General features: G+C 52.5%; 2 protein-coding genes across 15 annotated transcripts in view; one reads left to right on the top strand and one right to left on the bottom strand.

The window, feature by feature from the left end:
* Sdcbp2 (syndecan binding protein 2) overlaps positions 1–21,133 on the top strand; it is a 28,513-nt gene extending 7,380 nt beyond the window's left edge. The window contains exons 1-10 of one of the 9 annotated variants that reach the window (XM_048811173.1): positions 1,755–1,881; positions 4,754–4,857; positions 11,693–11,765; positions 12,900–12,969; positions 13,737–13,837; positions 17,487–17,645; positions 18,050–18,297; positions 18,378–18,549; positions 20,265–20,356; positions 20,615–21,133. In XM_048811173.1, coding sequence (XP_048667130.1) covers positions 11,712–11,765; positions 12,900–12,969; positions 13,737–13,837; positions 17,487–17,645; positions 18,050–18,297; positions 18,378–18,549; positions 20,265–20,356; positions 20,615–20,669 — 951 coding nt within the window. In that variant the 5' untranslated portion in view covers positions 1,755–1,881; positions 4,754–4,857; positions 11,693–11,711 and the 3' untranslated portion in view covers positions 20,670–21,133. The other 8 variants (XR_007350491.1, XM_048811170.1, XM_048811175.1 and 5 more) reach the window with 8 other exon arrangements.
* A 1,754-nt stretch (positions 21,134–22,887) lies between these two features.
* The window catches only part of Snph (syntaphilin), a 16,645-nt gene continuing 14,195 nt past the window's right edge, over positions 22,888–25,337 (bottom strand). For all 6 annotated transcript variants that reach the window (XM_048811163.1, XM_048811165.1, XM_048811164.1 and 3 more), the window contains one exon: positions 22,888–25,337. In XM_048811163.1, the coding sequence (XP_048667120.1) occupies positions 24,765–25,337 (573 nt within the window). In that variant the 3' untranslated portion in view covers positions 22,888–24,764.

Raw genomic sequence — 25,337 nt, 5'->3', positions numbered from 1 at the left:
GTGAACAATACAAGAGGAGAATTCTCCAAGAAGAGAGCAGGACTGTCTGACCTGGAGGTAGAGGTGAGAGAGGCCACCTGGATGGGGATGTCACTGTGCCCTCTGTGGCACTCCTGGCTGAAGGTGCTCCACGGGAAGTCACAGTGTCTCCTCCCTGGAGTCAAGACTCAAGATCTGCTGCCCAAGGCTGGTGCAGTTCTGCCCAGGTGCGTCACAGGGACTGTGACGTGGGCCTGCATGGCCTGGCAAGCAGCCTCGATACTCACCCCGCCCCGAGTGGGCGCCCTGTACCATTCCTCACGGGAATGCCCAACACCCAGGTCCCCCTCCTTCCCTAGGCACCAGGTGCGACAGGCACCCTTACCTAACCAAACCCACCAGAATCTAAATTCCTCCTCCTTTTCTGTTTAACCTGATGCTGAGAGCCACAGCCAAGTCGAAATGGCCCCTGGCATTTTGCCAATAGTATTGGTTGGGAGGTAAGCCATTAAGATGATGCTGGATTGATTAGGTTGTATATTAGACCTTTACTGTCAGCCTCGGCCTGCTACTTTGGAGTTCTCGTGGGGATTCTCAGAGAGTTCCCATTGGTTGGGGAAGTGCGGGAGGGGGGGATTTCCAGTTGTTGGTTCCTAGAGGAGCCGTGTGGCGTTCGGGAGAGTTCCCGGGGAGCGTGTGTGGAGTGTGCTGGTGGAGTTCAGAAATAAAGTTTGTTCCTGCTTCAGTGGCTCGTGATTTGTGCCCAGCCAGACTGCGGCATTCTGACTTTTGTATTTGAGTGTTTTTTGAGATAACACACTTACATTTTTCAAAATTTAAAAGGCACCAAAAAAAGATGCTTAACAAAAAATCCCCTCACACCCTCCCCCACAGCTCCTTAGCTCCCCTTCCAGGAGACAATCAGTTGAAATTCCTTTTTAAAACAGTTAAAAACTTAGTTTGGGGTCCTCCCTTACAACATGTAAGCATTCAGACAAAGAATAACATAAAAATCACCAAACCACATTACCACTATGGAGGACACACAAAAGCACAAACTGAAAAGCTCACCTGGCTCAAAAAATGCAACCCAGTGTGTGAGAGACCCTGGGTTCCATCCCCAGCACCAGGAAAAAAAAGCAAAGCTGCTCCCCCACTCCACATCCAGTCAGCCAGCATTGAGTTCGTGTCCGTCTAGACTGTCACTTACAAAAACAAAATGTAAGAGCAAAACCACAATAAGGCTTTTTCCTTATCTTACTGTGTCAGGAGCATTTCCTAATAGCTCCTTCCTTAAGTGACTTTAATAGTTGGATGGTTTATTTAACCAGACCACAGTGACTGGCATTTGGGATTTCTAGACTTTCCGGGTTTTTTTGTTTGTTTTTTTAAATGGTGGCACGCATCTGCAATCCCAGCAGCTCAGGAGGCTGAGGCAGGAGGATCGTGAGTTCAAAGCCAGCCTCAGCAATGGCGAGGTGCTAAGCAACTCAGTGAGTCCCTGTCTCTAAATAAAATACAGAATAGGGCTGGGGATGTGGCTCAGTGGTCGAATGCCCCTGGATTCAATCCTGGGTACCCCGCCCCCCCCAAAAAAAAACATGGAGATGGGCCCTGAGACCTCACAGTAACAGATTTCTAGAAGAAATGCTGGACCACAAGGAATGGGCACTTTTTAAGACCCAGGGGACCCATCAAACTGCTCTCCAGTCTTTTGCCATTGCCACCACCATTGTCTCCAACCCAAACACAGACTTCCCCAGGAAAAGAGCAGAAAGCTCACGCCCCAGTCAACAGCTCTGTGTTGACACAAGTCAGCTGTGTGCACTAACCCACCTCCAAATCCAGAGGAGGCCACCTGCCTTGTTTACCCAACCACAACTGGGCCTAGCCCAGCCCAAGGTGAGTCAGTTGCCCAAGGGGCGGGCACTACCCTTCCTAGAGCAGGAACCCAGCTGGGACAAGGGCCACTGCATTCCAGGGAGTGAGACAGACTTTGAGCAGTGGCTGGAGGACACGCAGCAGCACCTGTCTGCAGGTAAGAGCAGGGCTGTGCTGACTGGGAGAGGAATGAGTGAGCCCTGCTCTCACACTATCTCCTTGCCGCCTCTCTGTCCCTTCCTTTCTGGGACTTCCAGGCAGTTTTTGTCCACCCTGCCTCACTCTGAGTGTGACCTATGAATAGGGATTTCCTCTTCTGACTCTAGCAGCCGGCCAGGTTCCGGGGCTGGTGTTCTGCGCTGCCTCCGACTTCTACTGGTCTGTTTCCCAACCCCAGCCCTGGGGGGCCCTCTGAATGAAAGCTGAACCTTGGCACTCACTCTGCCCCTCACCAGGAGGGCGCCAGGAGTGGAACCCACACCTGGGTCCTCACGGGAGCCCTTGGCAGCAAAGGCCCAGCTGAAGGTAGAGGTGGTGTCCACAAAGAACAGGGCCCAGGTCTCTGCTTGTTACTTCTTTTCCTGGAGCTGTTTCTACAAACCACTTCCTGCCACAGCAAGGAAAACCTGCTGGGAAACAGCCAGTGGGTTGACCACTTAGGAACCAGTGTCCTCATCTGCAGGCTGGAAGTAGCCCAGCTGTGACAACAGAATGAGAACAGAAACGAGGAGTCTGCCCATGTCCTCTATGGCAGGGTCTCAGGAAGGGACTCGGAGTGGGCCCACCGTGGGTTGTTGGCTGTCCTGGCTACTTGACATACTGTGCCTAAGCTAGGAACACCTCTGCTGCTTCCCCTCTGCACAGCTGACTGCAGTCTCGTGGTCAGATGTCCCTGAGCACAGCAGGCACCCCCTCCCCAGGGCCTACGCAACAGCTGTGCCCTCATCCTGGAATGCTCCTCCCCACCCACCCCTTTAGGCCTTTCCTCACATGCCCCCCATCCTGCAGGCAGGCTCCTCTGATCTCCTGATTCTCCACTCTCCGACTTGCTTCACCTTCTCCCTAGCGGTTCCCACCACCTGAGAGCCCACCGAGTCATGGGGCTTTTTAATCTAGCTCCTCACTACAAAGCAACTTCCTCAAGAACCAATTCTTCTGTTCACTGCCACACTGCTGGCAGCTAGAACAGTACTTGGACTTAGTAGGCACTCAGTAAATGTGTTGGATGAATGAACTACTATTATTATTGATTGCCTATTATGTGATAGTTACCAAGCTAAATGTTTTCCAAATCTCTCTTTAAAAAAAAAAAAATCCCCAGACAACTCTGGGGATTAGATATGGGTAATTGGGTACTATTACCCATATTATGAAAGAAATGACACCCCAAAGGGTCTTAGCCATGCTCTGCTCTCACAAGCCAGAGGCAGGTAGTCTGAGCCCAGCCTCCCTCCAAGTCCTGGCTCCTGCCCTGACTCCCTTGGGCGTTCCCATTTGGGAATATCTGTGTTTCTTGAAGTCCACAGTTTTTCCCCAGCAGGTAGTACAGCCCTGAGAGGAGGGGGTGGGGGTATAGGACTGTGGCCTAGCAACAGCCTCTTCCTTTCCGACTCACCAGATCCCTGGGCTAATTTGGCCTTCAAAGCTATTCCTCCACCACCTAACCCACGCTTCCCTCCTGCACACTGTCTTCTAAAGGATGAGTTGTCCACAGGAACACGTGGGAGTCCCTGAGCCTCAGCTCTTTGGAACAAAGTGTTCTCACTCTATTCAAATATGGGGGCTGAAGACCCCTTTCAGCCCTGCTGATCTCCCAGGACCTGATTGCTAGATTGCTGTGGGTGTTATTGCTTATAACATTAAGTGCAGAAGCTCAGGGATGGGAATCTGAAAAGTACTCAGGGAGAGGAAAATTCCTCAGAGAGACGCGAGTTAGAGGGGTTGTTTCTTTCTGGGGAACCAATTATTTGCAGGAAACCATTAAGAACTGAGTCAACTCTTCCACTGAGATTGTACCAGCCACCACCTTTAGGCTACCTATCAGGGCTGTTTTCTTCTCCTTCTCTAAGCTGTGGGAATGAGTAGACTGCACATCTAGGTTTTCAGACTTTCTCTTCTGTCTCTGCTTTTCAACTCCTTTGGAAGAAGTAATTGGATGGCTGTTATATACCAGGCACTATGCTCAGCACTGCTGAGGATAAGCAAATAAATACAGCACAGTGGAATTGCAACCCAGGAAATGCAAAAGGTCTTGCTCATAGTAGATGTTTAATAAACACTTATGGAATGAGCAAGTCATAGGTGATATATATGAGATTCTGTGGTCTAGAGAAAGGAGGTTGGCCCTTCTCTCGGTGGAGGGCTTAGAATTACACCATCAGATGAATGAGGAGGAAGTTGTGAATGTCATTCAAGAGAGAGGGCACAGACCTATAATGGCACTGTGGTACAGCTCTCAGGTTGTTTTAGAACCAGCAAATAATTTGGGATGAATTAAAATGCACGGCGAATGGGTGCAGAGGTGATATGGGACATTATCAGGGTTAGGGTTAGGGAAATTTTATGCCAGGCTCAAGTTTGAGATTCATCCTGATAAAGAGGTGTGTATGGTTTCAAAAGGAGGGAAAGGCAGGATCGGAAGAAAACTGATTTTTGGTTCAGCCCATGGATGGACTTGGTGGGGCTGCATTGGAGGGACAGCACAGCTGGGGGAAACTTCAGGAGGAGAATCAAGAGGTAGTAACTATCCAGAGGGCAGCTGGACTCTCAGGCCTGGGCCTTGCTATCCCCCGTACTGCACTGCACACTACACTCTCATTGCCTAGAACTTTCTAGGGTCTTCTGCCTTCAGGTGGCTTTCCTAGCCTTTTTTTTTTTTTTTTTAACCCCACAGACCCAACTTCCGGAGTCCCCTGTCAAAGGCAATGGGTCTGATTTCACCGTGGGAAGCCCAAGTCTCCTTCCATCCCTGTGGTGCCTGGGGAGCATCCGCGTGAGGTGGGGGCACACGCCAAGGGGAGCGCGGAGACTTCCTGTTCACACCAGCAACAAGCCGCGGGGAGCAGGATCTCCCAAGGCAGGCAGCGGTGGCTCGGCCTCACCCCTCTCCTCCGGAGCCCACGCGTGTCGCTCGGAGCCCAGGGCGTGGGAGCGCAGGGGCCTCGCCAGTTTAAGACCCATTCGACACGCGCGGCCTCCGGTCCGTAGAGAGGACGCAGAACGCGACCGAGCCTTCGCCTCGCTTGCTCTGCCGCTTTACCCGCTCCCTCTTTGCGGATGCCGCTAATCACGGGCGCCTGTACTATGACTCTAGTAACCCACCCAGCCGGCCTCCTACGCGGCGAGGAGGCCGCCATTTTTCGTTCCACAGCCGTGGGGCATTCTGGGAGCTGCGCTCAGCCGCTCGGGCTTAGGTGGGCGCGACACATGCGCCCTAGACACTGCCGAAATGGGGGGGGCGGTCTGCGCAGGCGCCGTAGGCAATGCAGGCGGGAGAGGCGGGTCGGGAGCGGCTAGGCAGAGCGGGTCAGCCAGGAGGTGTGAGGGATGGGCTGGCTGGGGCCGGGGGGTGGAGGGTGCGCCCCAGGTCTCTGTGGTGCCTCGGTCCACGGAGTTTGTGCTGGTTGCTCCCATTACCCAGAGCGGGAAATTGAGGCGAGGGAAGGGGCAAGTTCATCCTGAGGCTTCATGCTAGGCGATGGTTCCCTCTTGGTGAAAAAGAAAAAAATCAATATCTATATGGGAGGAGTAAGGGAAGTGGCAGTGATCTATAATAAACGATTGTAAAGTCAGACGGATTACATTGATCATGCTTGTACCCAACTTACAAGTTCAGATTTAATAGGAGGCAATATTCAACTGAACTTTGCAAAGGTTTATATTTGACAACTTGAGTCAAAGGCTTAGTATATAGGAGCGTGGAGTCATGGTGACAGCTACAACTTCAGGAAGGCTTGGGCAGGTTGTTGTGTTGACACCTGTGGTGAGCAGGGTTCACAGTGATTTTCCAAAATGGTGAAGAAAACAAAGTATAACTTCCCTAAGTTAACCTAGTATATATGCATTTTGGGATAATACAGTGTGTGCTAAAACCAGGGATATTGTCTTTATATTTGTATATGGAACAGATTATAAACAGATTTTGTTTTGTTTTGTTTTGTTACATGACGGTTTGGTTCATCCTAGGAAGGTGGGTGTCCTCAGGATAACAGAGCTGAGCTTTACAAGGAGGAAAGTGAAAGCCCAGGCACAAAACATCGCCCTTGGCAATATTATTATTTTTCACAAGTTATTTTTTTTAATTTGTTCTTTTTGATATACATGACAGTACGGTGTATTTTGACATATTATACACATATAGAGTATAACTTCCCATTCTTGTGGTTGTACACATGTGGAGTTTCACTGGTGGCGTGTTCATATATGAAGATAGAAAAGTCATGTCAGATGCGTTCCACTGTCTTTCCTATTCCCACCCCTCCCTTCCTTTCATTCCCCTTTGTCTAATGAACTTCTGTTCTTCCCTCCCCACCCCCTTATTGTGCGTTAGTAGCAGCATATCAGAGAAAACATTCAGCCTTTGCCTTTTTGGGATTGGCGTATTTCACTTAGCATGATAGTTTCCAGTTCCATTCATTTACTAGGAAATGCCATAATTTCATTCTTCTTTATGGCTGAGTATTACTGTGTATACATACCACATTTTCTCTATCCATTTATCTCTTGAAGAGTGTTCGCGTTTAAAACGCTCAGGGGGTCACTCCTGTTAAACTGGGCTAACTGGGCTGTGTAAAATAACCACACAAGAGACACAAATACCTTTTTCTTTGGGGTCGCTGTGATGGCTCCTCTGACCTTAAGGGTCCACAGGAAGAGAGAGAGAGAGAGAGCGAGCATGCTGACCCCTTTTATTGAGGAGAAGCTATTCAAATGAGGCAAGGGGTCAGGTTTCAGGGGGCTGAGTCTATCTTCATGATGTCCACTGTCAGCAGGTTGACTGACACCTGGGTAGGCCACACCCAAGGACACAGTAAGAGAAGGGGACACACACAAGGCACTTCCATGGAACATTCTAAACAGGGCAAGGGGTTATATTACAAAGGAACAGGTGAGCATAGCTCCACCCATGGGACTGTAGGAAGATACAGCCCGGGCATGAAGACACAGTCACTCAAACCCCAGAAGAGCAGGGCAGTCTAGCATGGGTGCCTGAGGCCACATCGCCCAGCAGGGGAGTTAACTCAGTCACGTGCAAGGTTAGTGTCCCACAGAAGAGCACCTAGTTTGGTTCCATAGCTTAGCTATTGTGAATTCAAATTGAGCTGCTATAAACATTGATATGGCTAAATCACTGTAGTGTGCTGATTTTAAGTCCTTTGGGTGTATACCAAAGAGTAGGATAGCTGGGTCAAATGATGGTTCTGTTCTAAGTTTTCTGAGGAAGCTCCATACTGCTTTCCAGAGTGGCTGCACCAATTTTCAGTCCTACCAGCAATGTATGAGTGTGCCTTTTCCCTAAATCCTCACCAACATTTATTGTTACTTGTATTCTGGATAATGGCCATTCTGACTGCAGTGAAATGAAATCTCAGTAGTTTTAATTTGCATTTCTTTAATTGCTAAAGATGTTGAACATTTTTTTTCATATATTTGTTGACTGGTTATATTTCTTCTTCTGTGAAGTGCCTGTTCATTTGACCATTTATTGATTGGTTATTTGGGGGGGGGGGGGTTAAGTTTTTTGAATTTTTTATATATTCTGGAGATTAATGTTCTATCTGGGGTGCAGGTGGCAAAGATTTTCTCCCATTCTGTAGGCTTCTCTTCACATTCTGATTGTTTCCTTTGCTATGAAGAAGCTTTTTAATTTGATTCCATCCCATTTATTGATTCTTTATTTTACTTCTTGCATTTTAGGAGTCTTATTGAGGAAGTCTGTTACTAAATGGACGTGATGGAGATCTGGACCTAGTTTTTCTTCTGGTAGACACAGGGTCTCTGGTATAATGCCAAAGTCCTTGACACTTAGAGTTGAGTTTTGTGCAGGGTGAGAGATAGGGGTCTAATTTCATCTTGCTACATATGGATTTCCAGTTTTCCCAGCACCATTTGTTGGAAAGGAGATCTTTTCTCCAATATATGTTTATGGCGCCTTGTCTAATATGAGATGACTTGAAATACTTCTTTTTTTATTTTACTTTATTTTATCGTGGTGCTGGGGATTGAACCAGCCCCTCTTGCACACTAGCCAATCCCTCTACCACTGAGCTGTATTCCCCAGCCCCTAAAATACTACTCTTAATAGAGGAATAATGTTAATAATTACCTCTTATAAAAAGAGACAGAGAGGGGTTGTGAATCTGCATATCTAATCTCGCTTTGTGCCTTGACCAGAATCACAAGGGAATCCTGGGGACTCTTCCCAGTGTTGGCCTCTGGGGAAGAGACTTGAACTACAGGAGCGGGTGGGGTGGGGGGTAGGCTCTCTCTTCACATTGTTCCCCTTGCTGTGAAGAAGCTCTTTAGTTTGATTCCATCCCATTTATTGATTCTTGATTTTACTTCTTGCAATTATAGGAGTCTTGTTGAGGAAGTTGGTTCCTAAGCTTAGGCAATGTTATTGCATTCGTCTCCATGCTAGGGGCTAGAAGCTCGGCCATGAGTGAAAAGGCCCAGTTGCTGCCTCTTGGGAATCCCAATTTAATGAGGCAGTTGGACAGGAAAAGAGGTGACCACGGGAGCAGTGAATGACCAACAGGAGTAAGGACATGGGGCAGTAGCTACCAGGAGCACAAATCAAGGTGGGCTTCCTGCAAAAAGGGTCCCTTGATCTTGGACTTGAAAATTATTAGGATCTAGTCAGGCAAGATGACAAGGCCGATGGGTCATTCCAGATAGAAGGAATGACACACAGAAAGGCCTGGAGACAAGGGACAATAACATTCATTCAAATATCTGAAACTAGTCTATCACAACTGGGACTGAATGAAGGAACTGGGAGGATGCGTGGCAAGAAAAGAAGCCGGAGAGTGAGGCCACTGTTGCCAACAGATGTCCCCTGGGTCTTGATGCTGTCTAGTACAGTGGCTTGGGTGTAAGGGACAATACAGAGTGGTGGGGCCTGAGGTGCCCTGGAGTCTGCTGCTTCTCCACCATAGATAGCTACTCAGATGCAGTCCAGGAGCAACGAAGCTTCCTGGTTTTGTTTGTTTGTTTTTAGGAGCAGTGGGAAATACAGATTATAAATGCAGGGTCTTGAGTTTTGCATTTAGGCCACTAATTTGAATGTTACATACTCTGCAAGGTTCCTTACATACTCTACAATCTGTTTACAGCGGGCTCATGGGGCACCCATTCCAATCTCCGGAGGAATCAGGAAGTCCCTGTGGGCCATTTTAGGAAACAAAGGTCACATTCTGAGGGCAGTGGCATGCCACCTAGGGACACCACGCAGGGCCACAACACCTGAGCTGCCCTCTGGGAACATCGACAGGGGGGAGGTAAAGACTCGTTGGAGGATGTTGTGGCCCTGGGGAGGGACGGAGAGATGAAGGAGGTTTGCACAACACAACGTGTGGGGGAGGGGACTTGATACAGACTGGAAGGGTGGGGGATGGGGGTCAGGGATGACGGGGTGGGGCAGCATGTGCACTGTGGGAAGGAACATTGATACGTGAGGATGTTCTTGGTGCCCACGGATCACTAAGGGAAGTGCCCAAAGGAACTGATCCCTAGGAGCAGGCCAGAGTCACATTTTCCTTGGCACAGCCCAGTCAGTCCCCTGTGCCACCATCAGGCCTTCCTTTATCACATGCACCTGTCACATGTAGGCAATAGGACATACCTTGACCCTGAGAACCTGCCGTCCCCCTGGGAAAACAGACTGAGGACAGTTGAAAAGTTCAGGGTGGGAGGCTGGCCAGAGCCTGTCCCTAAGGGCAGGCCCAGGGTAAGAGGGACAATGACCTTTCTACCAGGAACACCTTTCTGCAGGATTAAGGGTGATCAGGGGGTGGGGCAGGTCACGAGCTGGGGTGGAGGTGGAGGTGGAGGTGTGCCAGAGCCAGGGATGAGTGGGTCAAGGGGAAGAGTCCAGAAAGACCAGTAAAGATTCCCTTCCTGCATTTTATCTAGGAAGGAGACAAAGCATTTCTCAAAAGGCTGTGACTCCTGTCACCATTGGCCGGGCTGGCAATTAAAAAACACACAAACACAGAAATACCTTTTTGGGGGTCAGGGACAGCTCTGAGCCCTCAGGTGTCAGCTCCCGTGCAGAAAGGCAAGGTGAGCAAGGGAGGCAAGAGAGAGAGTGCACACCAGAAACCCCCCCTATTTACAGAGGAAAAGCCATTCATAGAATATTCCACCCAAATAAGGCAATGGATTTGGTTTCAAAGGGTGGAGTCTTGCTTGGTGATGTCTTGTGATCCCCAGGTTGCTTGACATCTTGGAAAGCCACACCATCTCAGGTGCTGTGTGGGATCACGGGCAGAGGGAGAGAAAAGGCACACATACGCACAGCCCAATCAGGCGGCAACTTCAGGCCAGTCCCCTCATAGGGATCAAATGCGCATAGCTCACACACACAGCCCATGGATGGCTCATGACAGGTTCCTTTGAATTTCTCTGGGCACCTTGCTTAGGGGCTTCACTGAGTCTCCTCTGGGACAATCAGAAGCTGTTAGCAAGTGTTCACAGTGGCCCACCACCCCAGTCTCCCTTTGTGGACCAAGCTCTGTCCAACTGAATTTTGCCTGTTTGTGTGTATATGTTAGGGGTGTGTGTGTGTGTGTGTGTGTGTGTGTGTGTGTTTTTCTGGAGATGGAACCCAGGGCCTCACAAAGGCTAAGCAAGTGTTATATGCTACTAGACTACACTCCCAGATCCCATATGCATGTTTTTAATGAATTTTGAAGGATCTTACTTCATTTTAGCTAAGATAAGAAGTTGCCAGGGTGTCTGGAAATCAGTGGTATATAGTGGAGCTCAAATATCCAGAGGTGTGTGGAAGGTGGGGGATGCAGGCACTTGGAATGCTCTGCTGCCTTTGCCATTTGTAGTTGTGAGATAGTTCTGTGCATACCCCTAACCTAGACCTGGTATACACCAGGTCTTTTATATCTGCCTGCTGGGTTAGATTTAGATCTTGAGTGATCTGACCTTTGACAGATGGCAGGGGAGAATGTGGTTCATGATTCTGCCTTTCCTCCATAGCATATCCTGGCTGGTCCCCTGGGCCTGGGTTCTAAGCCAAACATGGTTGGATGTGTGTGGAGATCATGAGCTTTGGAGTCAGACTGGCTCAATACCTAGCCCTCCCATTTCTTTCTTCTCTCCCCTCCCCCTTCTCCTGGGCATTACACTCAGGGGTACTTTATATCCCCTGACCTTTTACCTCTCTATATCCCCAGATACTTTTTAATACTTATTCTTAAGTTTTAGGTGGACAGAATATCTTTATTTTACATTTATGTGGTGCTGAAGATCGAACCCAGTGCCTTGTGCCTGCTAGGCAAGCACTCTACCATTGAGCCACAACCCCAGGCCCAGATATTTTTAATTTTTAATTTTGAGATAGGTCTCTCCAAATTGCTGAGTCTTGCTAAATTGCTGAGGCTGGCCTTGAACTTGCAATTTTCCTCAGCCTCCCCAGGCATGTACCACTATGCCCAGCCAGTCTCCCCATTTCTAAAACAGGGATAATAACACCCCCTGATGATTTTCTCATATCCGGGAGTGCTGAGTGGCATATGGGGCAGAAGCCTGATGTCTGCGCCTCTCCTCAGGAAGATGGGAGATGCATCCTCAGCCCCTCACTCTCTGCTCTCTGCAGGGTGTCCTAGGGAGCAGCCATGTCCACCCTGTACCCATCTCTGGAGGACCTGAAGGTGGACCAAGTCATCCAGGTAAGCCACCAGGCCCCATTAGCCTGGATTCCTTGGCTGAGGCCTTGGGGGTGACCCCCGGGTAACTAAGGGAGGCTTTCCTGGAAGGCGCTGGGTGCTGTGGACCTTGGGCACTCCTGGGAGTCCCTGTGGCCTGCAAGTCCCACTGCAGGGGCTGGGCAGGGAAGGCATCTAGAGCCAGGGCCAGCGGAGCCACAGCAGGAGTGGGAAGGACCAAGGAGCCACCAACATGCCTTTCAGGCCCAGCTCTGTCCCCACACTTCCTGCTACAGGTGGACCCTGTGGTGCCAGGGCCAGCTCCACAGGAAACCCAGAGGGTGTGGCCTTGGTGTGTCCAGCTTCTTCCTCCCTCCATCCCACTGCCCTGGGGTCCCAGAGGACTTTGAGAATTTGGGCCTTTCCCACTGAGAACTTGTTCAGGAGGTTGGCTTTGGTGTCCTGGCTGCCACAGGCAAAAAATGGATGGTGACATTTGGTGGGTCATTGGCCCCAGGAGAACCTCCTCTCACAAAGATGTCCATCTACAGAGGCCACTTTTTTGAAAAAAAAAAATCTGTTTTTTATTTTAATTAATACATAGTAACTGTAGCTATTTATGGGGCACAGCGTAACATTTCACTACGTCTACACTGTAACAGTCCGATAAGGGCGACTCGCACATGTATCACTCCAGACATTTATCATTCTTTGTGTTGGGAACACTTACAACCCTCTCTACTTGCTATTTTTAAATATTTGATCCATTGCTCTCAACCCTAGTTTCCTGACTATGCTGTAGAACATTCGAATGTATTCCTCCTGTCCCGCTGCACCCCTGCACCCTTTAACAATCCTCTCTCCAACCCTCTCCCTGCCCCACACCCTTCCCTGGGCCTTAGGAACTACACTTCTATTCTCTACTTCTTTGAAATTGAATGTGGGAGTGAGAACTTGTGGTATTGGTCTTTCTGGGCCCCACTAATTAACAGAGCGTAGAAGCCACCTGTAGGCCACAGAGCCTGGAGAGCTCCAGGGCACCCCCATCCCAGGCCCACATATGTACCCAATTCCCAGACTCCCCTGCCCAGGGAGCCCCAGGTTCTGAGGATCCCGGGGTCCTGGCCATAGCTGACGGTACTCCTTGCCCCTGCCCAGGCCCAGGCCAGAGCCTTGCCCAGGATGGCCGCCCTGCCTGCCCAGGAGACAGCTGTGTCCCCACCCTCAGGTGAGTGAGCCTGACACAAATGTTCACACCTAACACCCCCAGCTGGCACTACTGGTCCCCGTGGGTCCCCATCACCAGAAAGGACATGGAGGATTCTGCTCCCAGGACGGGGCAGGTCCTGCTTGCCTGGGTCTCTGGGTAGTCTTGACCTTGAGAACCCAGCCTCACATTTCTGGCCACTTCTGAACCCAGGATTTCTTCTTGCCTTCTATTATGTGAGGGCTTTATGCACATTTTGCTCTCTCCAGAACCCTTGGAGGGGACACTGGCAGACTGGTTTAGTGAGGGCCACCACGGGAAGAGGCCTGGGGACACCAGATGTTCATGGTGCCCTCTGGAGGTGCTCCTGCATTTTGAGTCAGTTCTGTAATAGAAACTTGAACTCAAGCTCCATCTTGCCCTCCACCTTGTGCAGGTTTTCTGGGGGGTTGCCCTGGACTCAGAGTCCTTCCTCCATGACTGTGGACCCCAGTTGGCCCCACTAGCTTTGTGTTGGGTGTTTGGCTGGTGCCAGAGTCAGTGGAGTCGAATTCCAGAGTGGTCCACAAGGGCCCCTGTGCCCCAGGCTGCTCCAGGACAAAGGCAGGCTCCCTTCCCCACGCGCAGCTCATCCTCTGAGCCAGTCCGCATCAGCAGCAAGCGTCCCAGGGCTCAGCACAGGGAATAAACAGTATCCCCAGGTTCCATTTTTTACTAAGAATGGATGGCCAGGCAGAGGTGGCAGAGCACATGCTCTTGGGTGACCTTTCTTCCTCCTCTCCCATCAGTTTTGTACCCAAACCTGGCGGAATTGGAGAGCTACATGGGTCTTTCCCTCTCCAGCCGAGAAGTCCAGCAGAGCCTGCCCCAGATGCCAGAGGGCGACTGTGTGAGTGTCTGTCTCCTGTCCAGCTGCGGCTCAGAACGTCCCGAGCCCCCTTCCCCCTGGTCTTGCCTTTTCTCTGTGTTTGAGTCTCCTTTCTCGGCTGGGTTCTTATTTATGGCTCTGTTTCTTAGCGGCATTTTTCATTTTGAGCCTTCATGGGAAGCATTCTGGGGCTTCATGTCTTCCCTGCCCCTTGACCTGTGGCTTCAGGCTGCTTGTCTCACCCAGCTGGATGCAAAGAAAAGACATTAGAGCCAGTAGGAGCCTGGGACATCTAATGCTGGGGCCACCTGTGACTCAGCAACAATGGCAGATGCTCACACCCTGATGTGCTCCCCAAGTCCAACAATACTTGATTCCTGCTTTTCATGGTTTCAGAGAGCAAACCAAACTGTCACCAGAAATGCTCCTGAAAACACATTCACTGATAGGACCCCTTGCAATCAGCTCTGGCATCCTGTGACCCATCTGTCAATGACCCCATTGTCTAGCTTCTTCCTGAGCCAATGCAATTGATTGCAGAGAACCATTTCACCTCTTGCCAAGGCTGCAGGGTTTCATGAAGCTGATGGAAGTGACAGTAGTCATATGCAAACCCACGGATGAGTGAGGATTTGACAGGAGGAAATCATTAAGGATGAGGACATGTGGGACCCTGGGGAAAACTGGTGACACCCTACGGTCCTTCTCCTAAATGACCTTCTTGGTAGTCATGCTGTGAAATACAACCAGGAAGCAAAGAAGGTCATGTTGGGTAATTAGGACATAAATGCATTCAGTCTAGGTCATAATAATATAAGAGGATAAGATGTATTTTTGTAATTGAAGGCTCTTGCATTGCGTTTTACTTTTTATTTTACCTACTTATCATTTTTTGTGATGCTAGGCATTGAACCTGGGGCTCTCACATGGTAGGAAAGTGCCCCACCACTGAGCTGCATTCCATCCCCAAACTTTTCATTTTTAAATAGTAGGTTTAAGTCAGGCAAGGTGGCACATGCCTGTAATCCTAGCAGGTTGGGAGGGCTAAGCAGGAGGATGGAAAGTTTGAGGCCAATGTTTGCACTTAGTGAGGCCCTAAGCAATTTAGTGAGACTCTGCCTCAAAATAAAAAAAGTAAAAATAAAAAATAAAATAAAATAAAAGGTCTGGGGTTATGGTTCAGTGGTTAAGTAAAAAATAAATAATAGGTTCACAGGCAGTTGCAAATATAGTATAGAGAAGTATATTTCACCCAGTTTCTTCACTGGTTATGTTTTGTTGATCTTTTTGTTCTTTTGCAGTACAGGGGATCAAACCCAGGCTCTCACGCATGCTGGCCAGTGCCCTACCACTGAGCAGCACCCCCACTCACTGGTTCCGATTTACATAACCATAGCCCTACCTCAAAACCAGGAGTTTGACTCTGGTGCAATGAATGCCTGCAGGTCTGTGTCATTTTGTCACATGTTTAAATACAAGGAACCACAGCACAGTCAAGGATGAACCACTTCAGCCCCAGAGTCTCGCCCCTGCTGCTGCTTTGGAATCTTGCTCACTCCCACCTCCACACCCTCCCCAACCACTAGTTTATTTTAGTTTATTTTTCCATCTGTATAATTTTGTCACTTTGAAATATTGCATACTATAATGTGACTTTCTGAGATTGGCTTTTTTTTTTTTTTTTTAGTACCGGGGATTGAACTCAGGGACACTCAACCACTAAGCCACATCTCCAGCCCAATTTTGTATTTCATTTAGAGACAGGGTCTCACTGAGTTGCTTACTGCCTCACTTTTGCTGAGGCTGGCTTTGAACTCGTGATCCTCCTGCCTCAGCCTCCTGAGCCTCTGGGATTAACAGGTGTGCATCACCGCACCTGGCAAGATTGGCTTTTTTTTTTACTCAATATGTCTTTGATGTCCATGCCAGTCATCATATGTTCAGTAGTTCACATCATTTATCTATCTATGTGTTTATTTATTTACTTATTTTTGATAATAGGGATTGAATCCAGGAGTATTTTACCATCTAGCCACACCCCCACTTTTTATTTTTTTAATTGTGAGACAGGGTCTTGCATAGGGCCTCACTAAATTGTTGAGGCTGGCCTTGAACTTGGGATCCTCCTGCCTCAGCCTCCTGAGTCACTGGGATTAGAGATGTACACTGTCATGCCCAGCAGTTTACTCCTTTTCATTGCTGAAATATTCTGCCATGCAACGTAACAGTGTTTGTTTAACCTGTTGAAATACATTTTAGTTGTTCCAGTTTTTGATTATTACAAACAAAGCTGTTCATGTATAGGTTTTGTATAGACATATTTTATTTTCTTCTTATTTATTTTTGAGGATTTTGCGAAGTTGCTTAGGGCCTCACTAAATTGCCCAGGCTGGCCTCAAACTTGCAGTCCTCCTGCCTGAGCCTCCTGAGTTGCTGAGATTACAGGCGTGTACTGCTGCACCCAGCTTGCACTTTTCCCTCCTCACTTTTCCCTTCCTTTCTCCTCTTTCTTCTTGTTATAAATGCTCAAAGTGCACTGGGCACAGTGGACTTTGAGCTTTTATACAGTGCACCTGTATCTACAAAATATTTCTATACATTTTGTTGGAAATTATATTATATTTGTATATCAATTTGGGTAAAGTTGACAACTGTACTAGTTTTTAACCCATGGATACTCTTCTATTTTTTTAGGTTTTCTTTGACCACTTATCAGTGTTAGGTTGTTTTGTTACAGTTTCGGTACATGTTTTGTTAGACTTATGCCTAAATATCTCCCCTATTTCAAATTATTATAAGTGATATTTTATTTTTAATTTAAGTTTCTACTTGTACTTGTTAATATACAGAAGTACATACATATTTTGAGACTAGGTCCTGCTGTCAGCCCAGGCAGGCACAGAACTCCTGGGTTCACGGAATCCTCCCGCTTCAGCCTCTGCAGTAGCTGGGACTAACAAGCCCAATTCTCTGTACCTGTGGCTCGAAGCATTGATTTTCTCACGTTGACTTGTATCTTATGACCTGGCTGAGCTAATTTGTTGGATGTAGGAGTTTGCTTGTAGATTCCTTGGGATTTCCTAGTAGACTGTGATGTCATCAATGAATAAGAACAGTTAGATTCCTTCTTTCTGGTCTGTATGCCTTTTATTCTCTTTTTTCTTGCCTTATTGTGCTGGTTAGCTCTTCCAGTACTTTGTTCAGTAGATGAGTGAGAAGAGACATCTTTGCCTTGTTCTGCACTTTATGAGGAAGCATTTGTTAATCTTTATATTTTGGGGTTCATTTTTTTAAGAACGAGAATTATAGTGAGTTCCTTCATCCGCCACTGCTCACTATTTACCATATTATTTTTCTATTTTAAATGAATTTGAAGGGATCTCTTCCTGATATCAAGTTGCCTTGGAAAACGCGCCCCCCCTTCCTTCCCTGGGGCCCCACCACCCTTTCTCAGCCCATTTTTAGGGACATGGGCTTTGATGCCCTCTAGTGGCTTCCTGGAGCCACGGCGCCTCCCAGCCCCTGCGGAGCCGTGTGTGGTCTGGGGTGGATCTGGGCTCCCAGGGACTGCTGGGTCCTCCTTTGCTCTTTCCTACCCGCCAGCCCAGTGACCCCTGAGACCCTCAGCTCCTGGGGTTGGCCTGACTCCGTGTTCCCCTGATGGCTGCAGGAGGCGATCTCCAGTCTCTTGCCTGGCCAGGTGGTGGCACCGGTGTCCGGGAACAACCTAGGCGTGAAGCGCGCAGAGATCAAGCCCGGGGTGCGCGAGATCCACCCGTGCAAGGACGAGCGCGGCAAGACCGGGCTGCGGCTGCGGGCCATCGACAAGGTAGGCGCGGCGGCCGGGGACACGCGCCCTGTCGGGAAAGCGCGCCACCCCGAGAGGGCACCAGTGAGGAGGGGGCAGATGGGGCATCCTGACCCAAGGCCCCGGGGCTGGGCTAGGTTGCGGCAGGGACCCTCCACCCCTTCTGGGCTCCCGTTGGTCCGTGGCTCCCTGGGGAGCCATGCCCCCCCCCCCGTGCACCCCACCACCCAGGGATCGGCTTCCTGGCAACTGCCCGCAGACAGTGAAAGCTGAGAAACCCTATGCCTCTGGAGGGGCGGTGCACTGGAGGGGTCGCCGTGCAGCCTCTGGCCGGGGTTCAAATCCTGACCCAGCTTCCCCCTGCTGTGTGGCCTGCCCTGCTTCCTCCCCAGGAAGATGGGGTAACCGTGTTACCTGCCCCGCAGGGTCGTGGCCCCGTGCCCGGTAGGCTCCCGGGCTCAGGGCGGAAGCGGTTGACTCTAGGCCACCTTCCCCAGGGGCTCTTCGTGCAGCTGGTCCAGGCCAACACCCCCGCCTCCCTTGTGGGGCTGCGCTTCGGGGACCAGATCCTGCAGATCGATGGGCGGGACTGCGCTGGGTGGAGCACGGAAAAGGCCCACCGGGCGCTGAAGAAGGCCTCGCTGGACAAGATCGTCATGGTCATTAGGGACAGGTGAGCAGCCAGAGCCCCAGAGCCCCTCTGCCTAGTTCCAGCCACGTCCCCAGGCCCAGCTCACTCTCCCTCTCTGCCAGACCATTCCAGCGGACGGTCACCATGCACAAGGACAGCTTGGGCCACGTGGGCTTCTTTATCAAGAAGGGGAAGGTGGTCTCTGTGGTCAAAGGGAGCTCTGCGGCCCGCAACGGGCTCCTCACCAACCACTATGTGTGCGAGGTGAACGGGCAGAACGTCATCGGACTGAAGGTAGGCGGTGGCCAGTCTCCGTGGGCACGGGGGAGCTGGCTAGTTGGGAAGGCTGGTATCTGGACAGGCTGCAGGCCCCCAACCCCCATGCAGCTTCCTCCTCCCAAGGTTTCAGTAAGACCCTGTGTTTGCCTAGAGCTCTGCAGGGCACCAGGCACAGCGCAGTGCTCAGTAAGTACTAGCTACTGTGACTAACCCCGGGGCGGGCGCTGAGGGCAGAGGGGCGTGGCAATGCATGTGAGGACAGGGCACCCCAAGGTGCCCGCTGCATGGACACCTCTTCCTCTACATGGAGCTCCTGGTTCCATGTAGATCACTTCTGATCTTTGTTTCTTTTTCAAGGGTGGTGGTGAGTTTCACCTTTGAAAATCCAGAAGGTGCAAGGAGGGGTGGGCGCTGTGCATCTGGAATGGGGGTGTCTTGGGGGAATGGACCAAGGATGATGAGTCATATGGTCCTGAACAAGTGAAAGTGCCTTTATCCTGACTTGATGCCACTTGGACTCAGAGTGGCTCTCAAACCCAGTTGTGATATAGAGGGAGCGCCCCCCTCCTGTCCATGTCCAGTGCTTTGGCACTTGTGGGGCAGGGCTCCTCCCAGCAGAAGTGGTCTGGGTAGTGGCATCTCACTCCGCAGCTGACACAAGCCATTCCTGTCACATGTCTGCTTCCTTATGCCTGACAGTCTCGCCCACCTTCCTTAGAGTTTGTTCTTAGTAACTGTTGTGGTCAGGAAGTTCTTCCTAATATCTATCCAGTATCCCTCCTGCTACATCATCTCCCTTTTCTCAGACATGACAACTAAAAAGTGCTTAAAAAGTTGAGTATAGTAATATGGATTCTGAGTAGCTGGAGAGCCCGGATATTAGTGAACTCCTCCTTTGAGAGCATTACAGTTCTTCCATCCTAACTCTTCTGGAAAGCAGTCCTGCTAAGATGGGATTCTGTCATCATCTGCATGGATGGCTCAGGGCATGGTCGTGAGTTTATCAGTCATTGTGCCAGGCCACGGCTCTGTGCGGCTCTTAGGGAGGCTCTAGATGGCTCGATTCTTCACTGGTCTCTCTGAAGTTTATTTCACTCTGTGGCTGTCACTACTCTGACCTGGCACATTCGCTCCCATTTATTCTGGAACAACTAAGAAAACACAGCCAGGGACAGATGTGCAAAGTAACAGTCACCAGGCCCTGGGTCCGGGCCAGAGGCCCCGATGGCCCCGACTGTTGTGTTGGGCTGCCGGGCACAGGCTGCTCAGAGACTTCAGGTTTGTCCTCCTCATGGTCGGAGATGTAGGGGACAGCACCCACCTGGCCTGTCTGGCCAAACGAGCAGGGGTCAGGTGTGCTTACTGTCTCCCACCACAGGGTTCTTCTTTCTGGGCTTTAGAACCCAAACCCCAGTGTGACTGGGGCCAGGAAGATGGGGTGGCAATGTGGGCCCTCGCAAGGGGAAGGAGGCTCCATCTGTGAGGCCGTGTTGTGTGCCAGGCCCACGCAGCTGGCCTTCACAGGCAGGGGAGGGGACTGCATGCTCCTTTGACCCGGGAGATCCTCAGATGGGAGGCCCACGTCCTTGCTCAAGCCAGACTGTGCCTAACCCTTGCCAGGCAGGCTCAGGGGCCCAGGCGGCCTGGCCCCTGCAGTTGGGCGTCAGTGGCCTGTGGCAGTATCTCTGTCCCCGGCCCTCAGGGTGACCATTCACTCACCTCCTGTCCAGGACAAAGCAATCATGGAGATTCTGGCCTCAGCGGGAAACGTCATCACCCTGACCCTCATTCCCACTGTGATCTACGAGCACATGGTCAAAAAGTAAGGAGCGCCCTCCTCGTCCCCCCGCCCCCGGGGCCACCTGCTGAGCCACCCTGGCTTTTCCAAGGCTGACCCAGGGGGCAGGCCCGGCTTGCCCCTCCTCCTCTCTCTTCCCCTCTCTCCAAGGTGGCTGGTGGCTTCTGGGGACCTAAAAGTTTTAGAACAGGGGTGAATGCCCCCCTGGGGTACACAGGCTTGGGGCTGGGCAGGGAGAAGGAGCTTCCAGTGTCCACCACTGTCACCATTGCCACTGTCTAGGTTGTCCCCGACGCTTCTCCACCACACCATGGACCACTCCATCCCAGATGTCTGAAGCCGCAGGAGGGCAGCTCAGCCATCCCACCCTCCTGCAGGAAAGGGCAGTGACCTCTTGGATGACAGGTTGCAGCTGGCTGCCTCCTGGGGTGGAGTCTTGAGGGGAGCATGTTTCAGGTGGGTGGCACTGGATGGCGTGAGTCTGTCACTCATGCACGGAGGTCTCTGGGAGTCTCCCTCCTAACTGGGCCACGGCCCCAGCAGTACCCAATGCAGCCCATTCTCTGCACTTATTTACATGTTGGGCACGTGGACGGGCCAGCCAGACAACTCTTAGAGTCGTAGCTGAGTCCTTGGACTTTGCCTCTGCCAGGGAAACAGCCCCGCAGTTTGAGAGACAGAACCACATTCTTCGTGAGAATCTCGCCTTCGCCTTTCCTTGCTTTTTGCTGCAGACTGAGCACAGATCGTCAGTTACGACCCTTGACTGTCTTTTGAATAAAGATTTGATTGGAAACACAATCCCTTCCTCAAAGGTCATTGGGAATTCCCGTGATGCGCCAGGGCTGGTTTTCTTTGAAACAGTGGTGACACTCAGGCCTTTCTACGTATCCCCTCTGAGAGGGGTGACTTGGCCCTGCCTCCGCCATGTACTGCCAGCTAGTCTGGCACAGGGATGGCTGGATCTAGGGGGCTGTGTGGTGGCAGGGCTGGTGGACAGAGCGTGGCCTTGGCTTTGAGCTGTGGGTGACCATGGCTGCTTCTGCATCTGCAAAGTGGGCATGAGAAGCCACTTCAGGGCTGTTGGGGAGGAAGAAATGCAAGGCACTCAGTGTCCAGGGTCTGACACCTGGTGGGGCAGGCGGAGAGGGTGTCCCTGATGTGGAGTGGGCAGTGGTGGCCCAACGACAGCCTCTGCTTCCCTCTGTGCTGGGGAAGGACAGTGCGGACCTCCCCCAACCCCCGCCCTTAGAAAATGACACTGTACAAAGAAACCAGGCGGAGAGTCTTGCTGTGTGCTCATGCTTTAATCAGAGCTGTCTGCTGCAGGTAGGACTCTGAACAAAGGACAAAGGGGACGAGAGTCAGGACCCTCCCCACCTCCCGCTTCCCACGCCCCCTGAACTCTCCGTCAATGGTCTAATAATATAAGAGTGCACTGTGACCCGATGGCATTGTCCCCAGGTCAGAGAGGGAGTCGTGAGTTCGCAGGGTAGAGGCCCCGCGGCAGGTGTTTGTCCTAGAACTTTGTAAGTTGCCCCACCCCCTCCCCAAAGTGCTGCCAGATGCCCCTGAGCTAGTGGTGCCCGGGAAGGTGCTCTGTGAATGTCTAATTACTCCCTTGGGAGATACTGGTCATAAACTCTGCTCAGGGTCAGCTGTCCGTGCAGAAGCCCGGGCCCCAGCTCCCATTTCCTGCCTGAGCTGTGACCAGAGGGGCATCAGGGCTGCCCTGGTCCTGAACTAAGGAGAAGCTGCTTCTGGCCTCTGGGCTCCAAGGGACCAACAGTTCTAGACAGTGGTTCCCGGGGATGTCGTTCCTCAGGACTTATCGGCTCCAGCCAGAGGCTGGGAGGGGGGTCCCGACGACTTCTACTCCAGAAGCCAAGTGCAGGTAGGAAGGGCCACACCCCGACAGGAGGAGGGTCAAGCAGAAGGGAAAGGGGAGCTTTGGAGGATCAATGCTCTGGGGAGGCCCAGCCCCCGGCCCCAGCCTTGCCCTCCCAGGCCCTTGTCCGGGGCCCCGCTAGTCAGGGCCGGGAGTTGGAGCCAGCAGGCTGCTGCTCGGCCACCTCTGGGAACTGTACGGGCAGCACTGCCCCTTTGCATAGATGCAGGATACTGAGTTCACACAGGCCCAGGAGCTGGACCGGGGCCCCAGCCGTGCGGGCCCAGGTCTGTCCCAGGGCTGGGCAGTGAGCTGCATTCTCCATTGGCAAGAAGAGAAGCCTGAGAAAGGCTCCAGCAGACCCACAGAGGGGACCCAACACGATGGGCTGGACCCCGGGACCCACGCAGGTCTGGCCCAGAGCAGGAGTCGAGGTGACCGCCAGCCCCGTCCCCTGCTCCACGGGCCTCAGGCCCACCCACTGCCCAGCGCTTTCCAAGCGGCTTCTCGAGCAGCAGGGCAGAGTGGACTAGAGCCCCAGGCGCCCTGCCCACGTCCACCGACACACAGACACACTAGGAAGGCCACAGACAGCGAGACGCGGACAGGGGCAGAGGGGCACAGAGCTCGACTGAGTTCCAGTGGAAAACACGTAGATTCTATGGCGTCAGATGAGTTCGTAAATTTATTTTGTCTGCAAAGCTTTGACTGTGTCTAGGGAGACGCTACGCAGCTCCGTGAGGACACGGCTCGGGAGGCTGGGTCCGTGGCCAGTCCTGGCTCGGCTTTGGATTGCTTTTGTCCCCTGCCTCCTCCATGGCACGAGCCCAGTGTCCTGTGGGGCGGCCCCAGCAGGCCCCAGGCATTCGGGCTTCATTCAGCTGGGGGTGGGGGGGAGCTGCGCGAAGGAGGGCTGGCCTGAGGCCCCAAACGAGGTGGGGGTCTTTGGAGGCACAAAGCGCGTGGGGGGGCTCCTGCCCCGATGGCTGGGCTGCTGCCCATTCCCAGGGCATGCAGGTGCCCCCTCGCGGGGAGGGCACAGAGCGGAAGGGCAGAGCCTGTGAGTCAGGCAGTGGGGTGAGGACAAGCCACCTTGGCAGGGAGCCAACTGGCCCCTAGGCCAGAGGGCCGAGTGAGACCTAGGGTCCCGCCAACTCCCCATGTGGGACCTGACGTCTGGCAGGTGGGTCCGATGACCAGAGGGATGTGACTTTGTAAACTAGTCATGGCAATTAACATCACGGGCTTTCTGGGGTCTCCCACGGGATTCCAGGCAAGGGTTGGGGACAGTGAGCTTCCCAGGCTGACTGGGCTTGGGCTTGGGCAGGGGGAAGGTGGCTGCAGAGTTCCAACCCCCTCTGCCATGCCCCTGCCCGGGAAACACGTCCCTGCTGTGGCCTGGACAAACCCCATGGCTTCTGGACCCCGTTTTGAGATCTGCCAGAATCTGCACCCTCCTCCGAGGCAGATAGGTTGAAGACACAAGGACACTCATCCCGGAAAGAAAGCAGCCACCTCTCTGGAGGTCCTGGGATGAGGGAGAACCAATCCCCAAAGTGAACGTAGTGCAAGGGAGAAGTTGGGCCCGAGGCCCCCAGAGAAACTCGGGCAAGCTCCAGGGGCCGTGGGGGCCTCCGGCTTTTCAAACTGGCCGAGGATTCCTGAGTCCGGTCAGGCCTCGCAGACAGCAGATGAGATGGCCTCATCTCAGAAGGTGGAGGGCTCCCTGGACCGCCCTGCCCCTGACGCCTTTCCTGCTGGTGGATACTCACGATGGGACTCGTGAGGGTCCCCACCCAGCAGCACCGAGCCGATGGGGCTTAGCTCTCTCACAAAGGGACGATCGGACACACCCAGAAACACCAAGAGGAAAGTGGATGGTGGGGAGGGCCTGGGAGGACAGACAGACACAGAGCCCACCCTGCCTTCTGCCCCCGGCAGAACCCAGCCCGCCTGTTCCGGGCTCACAGCCTCGACGGTGCTGCTGAATCCCAAGGGACGGGCAGGCTGGGGGCGCTGGAGCTCCAGCCCAGGCCTGGGATCCAGACCCTGCCCGAGTCCGTGGGTCAGCTGTCTGCACTTTGGGCCAAGGCTGCCTCCATCTGAGGGGATAATATTGGCCCAGAAACCTGGGCGCAGGGCAAGGGGTGACTTGGGAGAGAGGACATGGAGTGGGCAGGCCACTGGACAGGATGGTGCAGGGGGGAAGCCTCCCCAGAGAGATCCAGAGACTTCCTAAGCAGGTCCCCCCCTGTCTCAAGGGCCAGGTGGACACAGGGGGCCCTCACCAGCTTCTCTCTCCGCAGTTTGTCCACTCAGTGCGCCCCTCACTCCTGGTCTTTGGCCTCTCTTACCTTTTTCTCTCAGGAAGTCTTGGGGTGTCTCCCCCAAGCTCTTCTCCTGGACCCTGGTAATGTTGGGGGAAAAAATGGTTCCAAACCCAAAACTAAATAAATAAGATGATACCCATGGGGACAGGCGAGGGGAGGAGGGCATCCCTACAATCAGTGGTCAGGCGGCCGGGTGCTGCGGGGACAGGCCTCCTCAGAGCTGGGAGCCCCCGCTGGCCGAGCTGGGCCCCGGCTGGCTCAGCGAGCGGCAGCTGATTCTGCGGATGGAGTGCAAGGCCACCGTGCAGCAGCCCCGCAGCAGGGAGCTGATGTTGTAGATGGGCTGGCCCTGGCGCCGCTGGGAGCGGCAGAGCCAGGCCACCGTGGGCACGGCCGGCACCACCACGGCCAGCAGATCCACGATGTAGTGGCGGCTCCAGTAGCTCTTGGGCTCCTTCTCGGCCGGGGCGGCCTCCTCCTCCTCCTCCACGGGGCACACCACGCTCACTGACAGGCTGGGGCTGGGGTTGGCTGCAGGCCCGTGCGGGGTGGGCCCGTGGGTAATGGGCTCCGGGGCCTCGAGCTCCTCACCCACGGTCACCACCACTGCTGAATCGGGGTCTCTGGGCCCTGAGGGGTGGGGATCTGGCTCCCGGTGCCTGTCCTCGGGAACTGTCCCACAGACCTGGGCCTGGGTCACTTTCTCCAGGATGGCGTCCAGGTCGGGCTGGTACTGCGCGAAGTCCGTCTGGATGGCGCGCTCCTGCAGGCAGCTGACCTGCACGCC

Source organism: Marmota marmota, unplaced genomic scaffold, assembly GCF_001458135.2.
Source record: "Marmota marmota marmota unplaced genomic scaffold, marMar, whole genome shotgun sequence".
NCBI classification, from domain to species: Eukaryota; Metazoa; Chordata; class Mammalia; order Rodentia; family Sciuridae; genus Marmota; species Marmota marmota.
Note: the sequence above shows the minus strand (reverse complement) of the source record. Positions and strands in the feature narration are given on the sequence as shown.